General features: G+C 49.3%; 1 protein-coding gene across 1 annotated transcript in view; it reads right to left on the reverse strand.

Annotated features, from left to right (window-relative positions):
• The window catches only part of LOC131280550 (sucrase-isomaltase, intestinal-like), a 152,207-nt gene that overhangs the window by 115,198 nt on the left and 22,098 nt on the right, over positions 1-14,911 (reverse strand). Inside the window, exons 5-7 of the mRNA XM_058307783.2 lie at positions 5,178-5,346; positions 4,757-4,853; positions 3,991-4,103 (exon numbers count right to left, since the gene is read on the reverse strand). Coding sequence (XP_058163766.1) covers positions 3,991-4,103; positions 4,757-4,853; positions 5,178-5,346 — 379 coding nt within the window. The remainder of the gene's footprint in view (positions 1-3,990; positions 4,104-4,756; positions 4,854-5,177; positions 5,347-14,911) is intronic.

The raw sequence follows: 14,911 nt of genomic DNA on the forward strand, positions 1-14,911 counted from the left end.
CTGTAAGAAGGAATGGAATATTGATGCATGTGGCAACGTGGATGAACCTCAAGGACCTTATGTTGAATGAAATAAGCCAGACACGAAAGGACAAATATTGTGTGATTTCACTAATGTGAACTACTTATAAAAAGCAAATTCAAAGAGGTAGAATCTATATGAAAAGCTACCACGAAATAGAATGGGGGTAGAGAATAGGGAGCTGATGTTTAATCAGTGCAGAATTTATAATTAGATTTATTGCAATGGTTTAGAAATGGACAGAGGTAATGGTAGTGCAATATTATGAGCAAAATTAACAGCACTGAAGCATTAGTGTGAATGTGGTTGAAAGGGGAGGTTTTGGGTCATATATGTTACTAGACAAAAAGCTAGAGGGTAAAACATGGGATTGTATAACACAGTTCTGAACTCTGTGGTTGCCAAAGATTGAGGTTAATAATAAAACATAAGAATGTTTTTTCAGGCTCTAAAACAAAAGTATGCCACTAGTACAAGGTGTTCAAAATAAAGTGTTATATGGGGAAAATGCACCTAAAGCAAAATAAGGACTATAATTACAGTAATATTTGAACATTCTTGCATCAGTGGTAACAAAGGTACCACACCTGTGTTAAGTGTCAAAGATGGTGGGATATGGGAATGTTGCATTTTTTATTCTTAGGAAAATGTTATATGTCGGAGAAACAACCATATTTCCTTGTCAGTTATACTGTTTTACTCTGAAGCGTCTCCAAAAGTACATACAGCCAGTTGCAGGTCAAAGCTTCAACTTCAGGGGAAAAAAAAGAACTTCATATGAAAAGCAAGGCAAGTATAAGAATTATTATGTTCTGCCTGTCAATTAACATAACCCTGCTAAGAATGTAAATGTGGGACACAATCAGATGTCTCAACTGACAGGGCCTTTTGAACATCTTGAATATTATACAGCTACATACTTCTATGGGATATAAATATCTCCAGGTATGCTTTCTAGGTAGATAGAGGCCCTCACAATAGCTAAAACAATATTAAACTTCTCTCCTGGGGAAGTCCTGCTACTTTCTCAGATAATATGGTCAAAAGTTCTGGAATATAAAAGCCTTGCCTAATAAAAGAAAACAAGCCAATAAGACAAGTCTTCAATCATAATGCTTGTACGTTATGAACCTTATTCCTGTATTCATGAAACTTAGCCTAATTATATTTAATGCCTAAGAGGTGCCTCCTGAAAGCCTCCTTGCTACTCAAATGTGGCCTCTCTCTAAGCCAAACTCTGCAAATAAAACACTGCCTTCCCCTGCTGTGGGACACGACTATCAGAGGTGTTCCTCCCTGGCACTGAGGGATGATTACCAAGCGTTACCCAGTGATGCATTTGGAGAAAGACCTTGACCAAAACGGGGGAAAAATAAATAATAAAAGAGGGTTTTTATGGCTGAGAGATTTCAAAGTGAGCTGGTAGGTCATTCCTGTGGTGCCATTTAGGCAGATCTCAGCCAGATTTCACAAAGTACCACAGTAAACAAAGCCTCAAACTGAAGTGCTTCTGGGGGCCTCAAGGATAACTGGCAAGCCATACGGCCTCACAAGATCAGTGCCCCTTGTGAGCGCTGCCTGGGAATATATGAAAAGCTATTTTCCCCAACATAGTATAGTCTAATTCATTTATAAATTCCCTAGTCATGATTCTTCTACTTCTTTTATTTTAACCTATAATTTCCAATTTACCTGTTAAGAATATTTCTCAGAGACTTAAAGCCTTCCAATTGTACAAATGCCAGTTAGCCCTGAAACCCAGGTATGCAGCCAACTCAGACTCTCCCGTTCTTCAGGTCTGCCCTGGACAACTAACAAAACAATGAGGAGAGACCAGCCACATCCCCAAAGCAAGCTGGATCTTCATCTGCGAACAAAACAATTCATTCCTTTGTCCCATAATAGCTATGGACCTTGTCAGCCTGAAACAGTTAAAGGGGACATCATGCCAAACCCACAAGACTGAGGAGTGAACAAAAATAAGGGGGTGGGTGGGGGTGAGGCAGCGTAACCACTGACTAAACCAGATTTACTGTTATAGTAGTTATTACTGCATGTTAACTGAGTAACTTGTAACATTGATATAAAATTACATTTTAAAAAATCTATCCAGAGATTAGGAAGAAGAATCCAGTGAGATTAGAAGAGAATCAGGAGATAATGTTCAAAAAGGTAAGCAGATTGAATTGTAAGGAACGAATAGTCATCAAGCTTCAGAGAGGCCCAGTGAGGTAAGAAAAGTACCCATTATGTGGAATTTAGTGGAGCTTAATGGTGATACATGCATTTTTATACGTATTATCTCATTTAATTCTCACAGCAACCCTAGGAGGTAGGTACTATAATTATCCCCATTTTACAGATAAGGAAAATAAGAGATCCCAAGATCACACAGCATGTCAGTGGTAGAGGCAGACTTCAATTCTAGGCCATCTGGTACTGGAATTCTTACTCACATTCCCAAATAGAGAAACATATGTGATCAACTCACCATTTCCCCTGGAGTACTGATTGAACTATAGGAAGACTGTATTATCAACAACAGGATGAAAATGAGATGAAAGAAAAAATTAATTTATTTTGTTAAGCTGTCAGCTTTGACCAGTCCTTCAGGGAAGTTAGGGGTTGCTCAGAAGAGAAGATAAATGAAAGTAGCCTTTTCTTGATTTTTGTCAACCATTCTTGTTGGCTATTCAAAATCATCAAAACAAGTCTGTCCTAGCGGGACGTGCTGGGTGGGTGGGTCACCACCCCAGCCCTCCAAGCTCCTGCTGGAGATATGGGAAGTGGGGTAGAGCAGGAAAGACTGGAGCAAGAAAGCAAAGAACGATGAGAGGATGACTGTTACTCTCAGCTTTTTACAACCTTCACTACACTCTCACCTCTCCACTCTGATCTAGTCTTTTCAAGTGGAGCAGTGTGCTTTTTAGAGGATCCGCTGAAGCCACAAACTTTGGTACAGGCCTTGTTTCCAGCTTAGCCCAGGAACTTCCATCTGTCACCCCCTGGTTTCTACAGAGATCTGAAAAAATTTCCTAGTATCAGAGGCCCCTTTTCTTTTCCCATGATTGTTAGAACAATTAAGTTTAGGATTTCCTGCTAGTCAGATCCAGGGACAGTCTTATGAAAACAAAGGCATTCTGGTAATTATTATTTAACAGTTCTGCCATGGCTCTCCCCTGCTCCTCCTTTCCCATCCACCTAGTGTTTACTGGTATTTACTATTACACCTAGAATTTACTGTGCTTATAATGTGCTGTTAGACAGAAACTCACTGGAGTTAGCAAGCACCCTATTTTGAACAGAAAACATCCTTGAGCATTTGGTATTTGACCAGTTCACCCAAAAGAGAAGGGATCACTTGAAGAATAACAGTTTGAAGAGGAACAACGAATTGGCAGTGTATGCTGGGTGCCAGACATCTGGTAGATTAAGGGGTGGATAAAGAGGAGGAGACCTAAGGAGAGATGCAAAAAAACACAGAAAGGGAGGAGAGCACAGATGATAAGCCAAAGTCACGACTGCACAGCTCCGCATGGGTTCTGTCCCTCCAAGCAGTGACCCCTCACAACTCAGTTCAGTTGGCCCACTGAGTCAAGTGGCTGGCAGTTGGATACTTTTGGGAGAAGTGTCAGGGCACATCACAAGGCATGGTAGACGAGAAGTAATAGAACTGAGGTATCTGGGTGCGGCTAGAGAAGAAAAGACTTTAATCTGGAAGTCTAAAATATTTTTGAAAGGTGTAATTTTATTTCCTGAAAATTCTGGCAAAATTGTCATAAGGTTCTCTTTAAAGCAAGGGTTAAAACTCTTACTTAATAAGATTACCGTTGATAAGAAGCTTTTACTCAAATGAAGAAACAATTAGTCATTATATAGAAGATTGATTGACAAGTAATTAATAGATATGCTAATCACTCCTTCTACCCCAGAGCCAGAGCAATGAAACTTAAGCATTAATTACAGTACCTCTGTATACTGCTGGACAACATTTTCAGGAGTGGGTCCAAAAAACATATAAAAGTCAAGTATTCCTCCAATGGTCCTGAATGTTAAAGAAGGTAGTGGGTTCAGAGTGATATCTGAGGAGAAGAAAACAATGTACAGAATAAGCACAAAAAAGTGGTAAAGATCACTTTTAATATTTCTATTAGACTGGCTATCTAATTATATTAGACACAGTGCATAGTTGTGAAAGAAAGATCTAAGTATTTGCCAGGATTTGTCCGTTCTGTGGGTTCTCTCCTAAAGAGATCATCAAGTCAGTTATATATTGCATTTACACACACACATATACACGCAAGAATAACAGTTAGTTTAAGCCCCAAACCCACTATTAAGGAAAGTTGCTGCAGAGAAATCCATTTCTAATATTCCTAGACTAATTTAATATAGAAAAGGAACCTTTGCAATATTTATTTTGCTGAGATGGTATGGCAAATCTAGTGATACCACATTACAGTGGTATTTCTAAAAGATATTGATTGCTCAAATGGCTTCTGACTGCTCAAGTTATAAGTCTTTAGTACTGCATGCATTAATATTTTGTAATATATTATCCCAACTGTTTATATGTTTTGCTAAAAAATTTTCCATCATGAAAAAGCAAAATATTAAATTGTAGACAATTCCTCACCCTTTTGTTCTAATTAACAACATTTTAGAAAGGAGAAAATGCAAAATTAGCATTTCAAATTGTGAATTCGGTTCTTTATGATTTGACCAATTACGTTACCTTGGGCATTGGAATTCAGGAGGAGAACACCGTGAGCATTAAAGTCATTCTCTATGCACAGATAAAACGGATGAACTCCGTAGAGATTGCTAAATTCCTGCAACGTCAAGAAGAAATATGTTTTCTGATGGCTTATAAAATTTTATTTTCCTATTTCAGTGAGATCAAGTAGCAACTAATGACACGCCGAAAAAAAAAAAACAGAAAAAAAATCGTGTAATTTATATTGTGAGAGTGGAAGACAAACTAGTAAAAAAAAAAAAAAAACCTGAGCAGGGATAAAATTTTGAACTTGCCTTTATGACTAAGAATAACCAAAATGATTTCTAAGAGTAAATTTACGGCACCTTATATTATCATTCACGTCTCTTTTTTCTTTCAATAAACAGATTTCTGGTATTAATCTCTATTCATGCATTACCTTTGGTGGCTGATCTCTGGAAAACATCCCATATTTAACGAAATTCATATCATGCTTAAAGGATGGATGTTCATGTTCACCAAATCCATAGATTGAAGTGGATGGGACAGTGGTCATCATTTGTATAAACTGGCTAGAGAAAACCAGGCCTCCGAGAGATGTGTCCCACCTGTGTCAGACAGGGAAACAGACATACAGAGATGGGTGGTTCTTTATAACAAGACTCTTTTCTTTCGTAAGTACTGGTCAAAACAAATCCTGTAAATTTAGCCAAGAGGGGGGAATGAGAAAATAAAGACAGTGTGAGGGGTCTGAGAAAAGAGTAAAGAATTCATGTGATTTTTTTTTTAGTATTTACTAGGTGCTGGTCCCTGAATTGGGTACATTACCTATGGTATTTTATTTGATCTTCACAATAACCTTATGAGGAGGCATTATTATTCCATTTTATAAATGAATAAACTGAGACTCGAGTAATAGAAGTGGTCTAAAATTACAAAATGACTAGTGCAGGATTCAAAATCAGGTTTGCTTAAATTTTTGTGAAACATTTTATCTGTTGAGAGGTAAATAGAAACAAAATAGTCCATGTTGAAATCAAATATGGGAAATGCTGGATTAGATAAACCGAAGTAGATTCCATTTTGGTAGGACCTCCTCAGACTTTTTAATAAGACACACGCACATAAATTTAATTAAAAAAAAGAAACAATGCATAATGAATCACCAAGAGGCGACAATCACATGTAACATCCTTTAAAATAATCAGTTATGGAAACCTTTGTCTGGAACACCTGTGGATGTTGTAGGCGCCGGTGTTGACTCCCTTAAGGATAAAGAGGGCGTGGTGGTGGTGAAGGTGGCCCCGTCTCAGGGTCGGAGGCGGGAGGGGCCCACTCCCTTCCTCCAGGTCCTGGCCCCGCTGCACAGCCGACGCAGGTGCCCTAAATTCACCACCAGAGGGGAGCCCCCACGCACCGCGGGGGGCTAGAGCTACGCAGCAACACTTACTACGTGCCACCGAGATGGTTGCTCTGTTAGTCTTCGTCTTTTTTTCCCTCTTCCTCATTAAAAGAACATTTCTCAAGTGCCTGTTATGTACCAAATACAGTCCTGGATACCGAAGAAATACACAGAGGAGTAAGAAGCAGGAATCAATAGATAATTACCACTCAATGGGGCATGTGTGGATAAATAAGCACGCATCGGTACAGCAGCAGAGCAGAAGCACACGCCACAGACGGAGAAGGTGAGGGATCAGGGAAAACTACCAAAAGCAGCCAAGGTACTACAGGTGAAGGTGTACTGTGAATTGTTATTGATAGGTCACTAGCACTGGAATAACTGACATGAGAGGCACAAGTGGCACGTCTTCTCTCTTCTGCTTCACATTATAATTTCCAATGTTCTCAAAGGGTTAGCACTATCGCAGAGTGTCTGCAAGTCTCTTGACATTTTCATAAGCTATATTGCAATTATTCTTTCCTACATCTCATTTACCTTCATGAAATCTAATTATATGCAAAGGAAAAAAAAATAAGGCAAAGAGAAGGAAAAACCTTCCTGAATAGAGAAGCAAATCTCATTGTTTATTTAGAAATATTGCCTACATAAAACATGAAAAAGATTTTTTTCTTTATCTACCCACAAATTAGAGTTTAAGTCCAAAAAAAGAGGAAAAATAGCAATATGTCAACCATTTTGATTGAATTTTAAAGATGTTCAACTACAGCATTCTCATTGTTAAACAGAACTAAAATACACAATTGAAATTATTAACTTTAATTTAAAATGCAATTAAGATAATACCAGATTACTTTCTTCTTAAGTATTTTATATGGCTTAAACAAGTAAACATTACCTTTATAGAACGCAAAAAGTAATAGTTGATTCTATGCAAGATTTAGATAATGGGATTATAATCACTTACAACTAATATTGCTGAATACACTCCCAAAGTCTCAAATACAATTTCCATAATCCTTAACAGGCAGAGCTTTAAGGCTCAAATAGTCCAACTTAATACAAATTGGTGACAGTGTGTGCATATCTTATTACAGAAGCTGTTAGTATGAGAAAAACTTTTAGAGGTTATAGCAGTTTGATATTGTTTATAAATTCCAAAAATAGATCCTGGATGATGTTTGTGAACTGGTCTGTCCCTCTGGGCATACTAGATTGGTTTGGATTCAGAGGTAGTGTTTAAGGCTTTGAATGGGCTACGTCAGTAGGATGTTGGTTCCCCGCCTCTTGACGGGCAGGGACTCACAGAGAAAACGGTATGGCAGAAGAGAAAGAGTTTTGAAGTTGAAGCTTGAATGCTGGAGCTCCAGGAAATAAATACACAGAGAAGGAGATACGTGAGGAAAGAGAGAAGGTTCCGACAGACACAGCAGAGGCCCGGGGAAGAGAGACAAGCCATTGGTCTGATAGTTTACAGCTGGACTTGTGGAGCGAGCAGAGAAGCTGAGCTTGGAGAGAAAAAAGCCCTGGGAGAGAGATGAGACTTATCCCAGCCTACAGCTGATACTGGAAGAATCTGAGACCACAAAACATTAAGAGGCAGAGGAAGGGAAGCGGATGTAGCTCAAGAGCAAGGGCTTCCATGGAGGACCAAGGTTTGATCCCTGGGTCCTCCTGGTGAAAAAGAAGAAGAGAAAGGGAGCCTGCACAGTGAGCCAAGTGCTCACACGGTGAGCTGAGTACCAGCACGGCGAGCCAAGTGCCCATGTGTGTGCCCACGTGGTGAGCCAAGTGTCCACACGAGTGCCTGTGTGGTGAGCCAAGTGCCACGTGGTGAGCCAAGAGCCCACACGAGTGCCCGTGTGGAGAGCCAAGTGCCACGTGGTGAGCCAAGTGTCCACATGAGTGCCTGTGTGGTGAGCCAAGTGCCACGTGGTGAGCCAAGAGCCCACATGAGTGCCCGTGTGGAGAGCCAAGTGCCACATGGTGAGCCAAGTGTCCACATGAGTGCCTGTGTGGTGAGCCAAGTGCCACGTGGTGAGCCAAGTGTCCACATGAGTGCCTGTGTGGTGAGCCAAGTGCCACGTGGTGAGCCAAGAGCCCACATGAGTGCCCGTGTGGAGAGCCAAGTGCCACATGGTGAGCCAAGTGTCCACATGAGTGCCTGTGTGGTGAGCCAAGTGCCACGTGGTGAGCCAAGAGCCCACACGAGTGCCTGTGTGGTGAGCCAAGTGCCACGTGGTGAGCCAAGAGCCCACACGAGTGCCCGTGTGGAGAGCCAAGTGCCACGTGGTGAGCCAAGTGTCCACACGAGTGCCTGTGTGGTGAGCCAAGTGCCACGTGGTGAGCCAAGAGCCCACACAAGTGCCTGTGTGGTGAGCCAAGTGCCCACACGAGTGCCTGTGTGGTGAGCCAAGTGCCACATGGTGAGCCAAGAGCCACATGAGTGCCCGTGTGGAGAGCCAAGTGCCCACACGAGTGCCTGTGTGGTGAGCCAAGTGCCACGTGGTGAGCCAAGAGCCCACACGAGTGCCCGTGTGGAGAGCCAAGTGCTACGTGGTGAGCCAAGTGTCCACATGAGTGCCTGTGTGGTGAGCCAAGTGCCACGTGGTGAGCCAAGAGCCCACACGAGTGCCCGTGTGGAGAGCCAAGTGCCACATGGTGAGCCAAGTGTCCACATGAGTGCCTGTGTGGTGAGCCAAGTGCCACGTGGTGAGCCAAGAGCCCACACGAGTGCCTGTGTGGTGAGCCAAGTGCCACGTGGTGAGCCAAGAGCCCACACGAGTGCCCGTGTGGAGAGCCAAGTGCCACATGGTGAGCCAAGTGTCCACACGAGTGCCTGTGTGGTGAGCCAAGTGCCACGTGGTGAGCCAAGAGCCCACACAAGTGCCTGTGTGGTGAGCCAAGTGCCCACACGAGTGCCTGTGTGGTGAGCCAAGTGCCACTTGGTGAGCCAAGAGCCCACATGAGTGCCCGTGTGGAGAGCCAAGTGCCCACATGAGTGCCTGTGTGGTGAGCCAAGTGCCACGTGGTGAGCCAAGAGCCCACACAAGTGCCTGTGTGGTGAGCCAAGTGCCCACACGAGTGCCTGTGTGGAGAGCCAAGTGCCACGTGGTGAGCCAAGTGCCCACACGAGTGCCTGTGTGGTGAGCCAAGTGCCATGTGGTGAGCCAAGTGTCCACATGAGTGCCTGTGTGGTGAGCCAAGTGCCACGTGGTGAGCCAAGAGCCCACACGAGTGCCTGTGTGGTGAGCCAAGTGCCCACACTAGTGCCTGTGTGGTGAGCCAAGTGCCACGTGGTGAGCCAATTGTCCACATGAGTGCCTGTGTGGTGAGCCAAGTGCCACGTGGTGAGCCAAGAGCCCACACAAGTGCCTGTGTGGTGAGCCAAGAGCCCACACGAGTGCCTGTGTGGTGAGCCAAGTGCCACGTGGTGAGCCAAAGCCCACACGAGTGCCTGTGTGGTGAGCCAAGTGCCACGTGGTGAGCCAAGAGCCCACATGAGTGCCTTTGTGGTGAGCCAAGTGCCACGTGGTGAGCCAAGAGCCCACACAAGTGCCTGTGTGGTGAGCCAAGTGCCACGTGGTGAGCCAAGTGCCACGTGGTGAGCCAAGAGCCCACACGAGTGCCCGTGTGGAGAGCCAAGTGCCACATGGTGAGCCAAGTGTCCACATGAGTGCCTGTGTGGTGAGCCAAGTGCCACGTGGTGAGCCAAAGCCCACACGAGTGCCTGTGTGGTGAGCCAAGTGCCACGTGGTGAGCCAAGAGCCCACATGAGTGCCTGTGTGGAGAGCCAAGTGCCACGTGGTGAGCCAAGAGCCCACACGAGTGCCTGTGTGGTGAGCCAAGTGCCCACACAAGTGCCTGTGTGGTGAGCCAAGCGCCCACACGAGTGCCTGTGTGGTGAGCCAAGTGCCACATGTGAGCCAAGTGCCCACACAAGTGCCTGTGTGGTGAGCCAAGTGCCCACATGAGTGCCTGTGTGGTGAGCCAAGTGCCACGTGGTGAGCCAAGAGCCCACACGAGTGCCCGAGTGGAGACCCAAGTGCCACGTGGTGAGCCAAGTGTCCACATGAGTGCCTGTGTGGTGAGCCAAGTGCCACATGGTGAGCCAAGAGCCCACACGAGTGCCCGTGTGGAGAGCCAAGTGCCACATGGTGAGCCAAGTGTCCACATGAGTGCCTGTGTGGTGAGCCAAGTGCCACGTGGTGAGCCAAGAGCCCACACGAGTGCCTGTGTGGTGAGCCAAGTGCCACGTGGTGAGCCAAGAGCCCACACGAGTGCCCGTGTGGAGAGCCAAGTGCCACGTGGTGAGCCAAGTGTCCACACGAGTGCCTGTGTGGTGAGCCAAGTGCCACGTGGTGAGCCAAGAGCCCACACAAGTGACTGTGTGGTGAGCCAAGTGCCCACACGAGTGCCTGTGTGGTGAGCCAAGTGCCACATGGTGAGCCAAGAGCCACATGAGTGCCCATGTGGAGAGCCAAGTGCCCACACGAGTGCCTGTGTGGTGAGCCAAGTGCCACGTGGTGAGCCAAGAGCCCACACGAGTGCCCGTGTGGAGAGCCAAGTGCCACGTGGTGAGCCAAGTGTCCACATGAGTGCCTGTGTGGTGAGCCAAGTGCCACGTGGTGAGCCAAGAGCCCACACGAGTGCCCGTGTGGAGAGCCAAGTGCCACATGGTGAGCCAAGTGTCCACATGAGTGCCTGTGTGGTGAGCCAAGTGCCACATGGTGAGCCAAGAGCCCACACGAGTGCCTGTGTGGTGAGCCAAGTGCCACGTGGTGAGCCAAGAGCCCACACGAGTGCCCGTGTGGAGAGCCAAGTGCCACATGGTGAGCCAAGTGTCCACACGAGTGCCTGTGTGGTGAGCCAAGTGCCACGTGGTGAGCCAAGAGCCCACACAAGTGCCTGTGTGGTGAGCCAAGTGCCCACACGAGTGCCTGTGTGGTGAGCCAAGTGCCACTTGGTGAGCCAAGAGCCCACATGAGTGCCCGTGTGGAGAGCCAAGTGCCCACATGAGTGCCTGTGTGGTGAGCCAAGTGCCACGTGGTGAGCCAAGAGCCCACACAAGTGCCTGTGTGGTGAGCCAAGTGCCCACACGAGTGCCTGTGTGGAGAGCCAAGTGCCACGTGGTGAGCCAAGTGCCCACACGAGTGCCTGTGTGGTGAGCCAAGTGCCATGTGGTGAGCCAAGTGTCCACATGAGTGCCTGTGTGGTGAGCCAAGTGCCACGTGGTGAGCCAAGAGCCCACACGAGTGCCTGTGTGGTGAGCCAAGTGCCCACACTAGTGCCTGTGTGGTGAGCCAAGTGCCACGTGGTGAGCCAAGTGTCCACATGAGTGCCTGTGTGGTGAGCCAAGTGCCACATGGTGAGCCAAGAGCCCACACGAGTGCCTGTGTGGTGAGCCAAGTGTCTACATGAGTGCCTGTGTGGTGAGGCAAGTGCCACATGTGAGCCAAGTGCCCACACGAGTGCCTGTGTGGTGAGCCAAGAGCCCACACGAGTGCCTGTGTGGTGAGCCAAATGCCCACACGAGTGCCCGTGTGGTGAGCCAAGTGCCACGTGGTGAGCCAAGAGCCCACATGAGTGCCTGTGTGGTGAGCCAAGTGCCCACACGAGTGCCTGTGTGGTGAGCCAAGTGCCCACACAAGTGCCCGTGTGGTGAGCCGAGTGCCACGTGGTGAGCCAAGAGCCCACACGAGTGCCTGTGTGGTGAGCCAAGTGCCCACACGAGTGCCTGTGTGGTGAGCCAAGTGCCCACACAAGTGCCCGTGTGGTGAGCCAAGTGCCACATGTGAGCCAAGAGCCCACACGAGTGCCTGTGTGGTGAGCCAAATGTCTACATGAGTGCCTGTGTGGTGAGCCAAGTGCCACATGTGAGCCAAGTGCCCACACGAGTGCCTGTGTGGTGAGCCAAGAGCCCACACGAGTGCCTGTGTGGTGAGCCAAGTGCCCACACGAGTGCCTCTGTGGTGAGCCAAGAGCCCACACGAGTGCCTCTGTGGTGAGCCAAGAGCCCACACGAGTGCCTGTGTGGTAAGCCAAGAGCCCACACGAGTGCCTGTGTGGTGAGCCAAGTGCCCACACGAGTGCCTGTGTGGAGAGCCAAGTGCTGTGTGGTGAGCCAAGTGCCACGTGGTGAGCTAAGAGCCCACACAAGTGCCACGTGGTGAGCCAAGTGCCCACACGAGTGCCTGTGTGGTGAGCCAAGAGCCCACACGAGTGCCCGTGTGGTGAGCCAAGTGCCCACACGAGTGCCTGTGTGGTGAGCCAAGTGCCACGTGGTGAGCCAAGAGCCCACACAAGTGCCTGTGTGGTAAGCCAAGTGCCCACACGAGTGCCTGTGTGGTGAGCCAAGAGCCCACACGAGTGCCTGTGTGGTGAGCCAAGTGCCCACACGAGTGCCTGTGTGGTGAGCCAAGTGCCACGTGGTGAGCCAAGAGCCCACACGAGTGCCTGTGTGGTGAGCCAAGTGCCACGTGGTGAGCCAAGAGCCCACACGAGTGCCTGTGTGGTGAGCCAAGTGCCACGTGGTGAGCCAAGTGTCCACATGAGTGCCTGTGTGGTGAGCCAAGTGCCACGTGGTGAGCCAAGAGCCCACACAAGTGCCTGTGTGGTGAGCCAAGTGCCACGTGGTGAGCCAAGAGCCCACACGAGTGCCTGTGTGGAGAGCCAAGTGCTGTGTGGTGAGCCAAGTGCCACGTGGTGAGCCAAGAGCCCACATGAGTGCCTGTGTGGAGAGCCAAGTGCCACGTGGTGAGCCAAGAGCCCACACAAGTGCCTGTGTGGTGAGCCAAGTGCCGACACGAGTGCCTGTGTGGCGAGCCAAGTGCCACATGTGAGCCAAGAGCCCACACGAGTGCCTGTGTGGTGAGCCAAGTGTCCACATGAGTGCCTGTGTGGTGAGCCAAGTGCCACATGTGAGCCAAGAGCCCACACGAGTGCCTGTGTGGTGAGCCAAGAGCCCACACGAGTGCCTGTGTGGTGAGCCAAGTGCCCACACGAGTGCCCGTGTGGAGAGCCAAGTGCCATGTGGTGAGCCAAGTGCCACGTGGTGAGCCAAGAGCCCACACGAGTGCCTGTGTGGTGAGCCAAGTGCCCACACGAGTGCATGTGTGGTGAGCCAAGTGCCCACACGAGTGCCTGTGTGGTGAGCCAAGTGCCCACACGAGTGCCCGTGTGGAGAGCCAAGTGCTGTGTGGTGAGCCAAGTGCCACGTGGTGAGCCAAGAGCCCACACAAGTGCCTGTGTGGTGAGCCAAGTGTCCACATGAGTGCCTGTGTGGTGAGCCAAGTGCCCACACGAGTGCCCGTGTGGAGAGCCAAGTGCCATGTGGTGAGCCAAGTGCCACGTGGTGAGCCAAGAGCCCACACGAGTGCCACGTGGTGAGCCAAGAGCCCACACGAGTGCATGTGTGGTGAGCCAAGTGCCCACACGAGTGCATGTGTGGTGAGCCAAGTGCCCACACGAGTGCCTGTGTGGTGAGCCAAGTGCCCACACGAGTGCCTTTGTGGTGAGCCAAGTGCCACGTGGTGAGCCAAGAGCCCACACGAGTGCCTGTGTGGTGAGCCAAGTGCCCACACGAGTGCATGTGTGGTGAGCCAAGTGCCCACACGAGTGCCTGTGTGGTGAGCCAAGTGCCCACACGAGTGCCCGTGTGGAGAGCCAAGTGCTGTGTGGTGAGCCAAGTGCCACGTGGTGAGCCAAGAGCCCACATGAGTGCCTGTGTGGAGAGCCAAGTGCCACGTGGTGAGCCAAGAGCCCACACAAGTGCCTGTGTGGTGAGCCAAGTGCCGACACGAGTGCCTGTGTGGCGAGCCAAGTGCCACATGTGAGCCAAGAGCCCACACGAGTGCCTGTGTGGTGAGCCAAGTGTCCACATGAGTGCCTGTGTGGTGAGCCAAGTGCCACGTGGTGAGCCAAGAGCCCACACGAGTGCCTGTGTGGTGAGCCAAGTGCCCACACGAGTGCCTGTGTGGTGAGCCAAGTGCCCACACGAGTGCCCGTGTGGAGAGCCAAGTGCCATGTGGTGAGCCAAGTGCCACGTGGTGAGCCAAGAGCCCACACGAGTGCCTGTGTGGTGAGCCAAGTGCCCACACGAGTGCATGTGTGGTGAGCCAAGTGCCCACACGAGTGCCTGTGTGGTGAGCCAAGTGCCCACACGAGTGCCCGTGTGGAGAGCCAAGTGCTGTGTGGTGAGCCAAGTGCCACGTGGTGAGCCAAGAGCCCACACAAGTGCCTGTGTGGTGAGCCAAGTGTCCACATGAGTGCCTGTGTGGTGAGCCAAGTGCCCACACGAGTGCCCGTGTGGAGAGCCAAGTGCCATGTGGTGAGCCAAGTGCCACGTGGTGAGCCAAGAGCCCACACGAGTGCCTGTGTGGTGAGCCAAGTGTCCACACGAGTGCCTGTGTGGTGAGCCAAGTGCCACGTGGTGAGCCAAGAGCCCACACGAGTGCCACGTGGTGAGCCAAGAGCCCACACGAGTGCATGTGTGGTGAGCCAAGTGCCCACACGAGTGCATGTGTGGTGAGCCAAGTGCCCACACGAGTGCCTGTGTGGTGAGCCAAGTGCCCACACGAGTGCCTGTGTGGTGAGCCAAGTGCCACGTGGTGAGCCAAGAGCCCACACGAGTGCCTGTGTGGTGAGCCAAGTGCCCACACGAGTGCATGTGTGGTGAGCCAAGTGCCCACACGAGTGCCTGTGTGGTGAGCCAAGTGCCCACACGAGTGCCCGTGTGGAGAGCCAAGTGCTGTGTGGTGAGCCAAGTGCCA

The sequence above is a fragment of the Dasypus novemcinctus genome, chromosome 12 (assembly GCF_030445035.2).
Source record: "Dasypus novemcinctus isolate mDasNov1 chromosome 12, mDasNov1.1.hap2, whole genome shotgun sequence".
Lineage (NCBI taxonomy): Eukaryota > Metazoa > Chordata > Mammalia > Cingulata > Dasypodidae > Dasypus > Dasypus novemcinctus.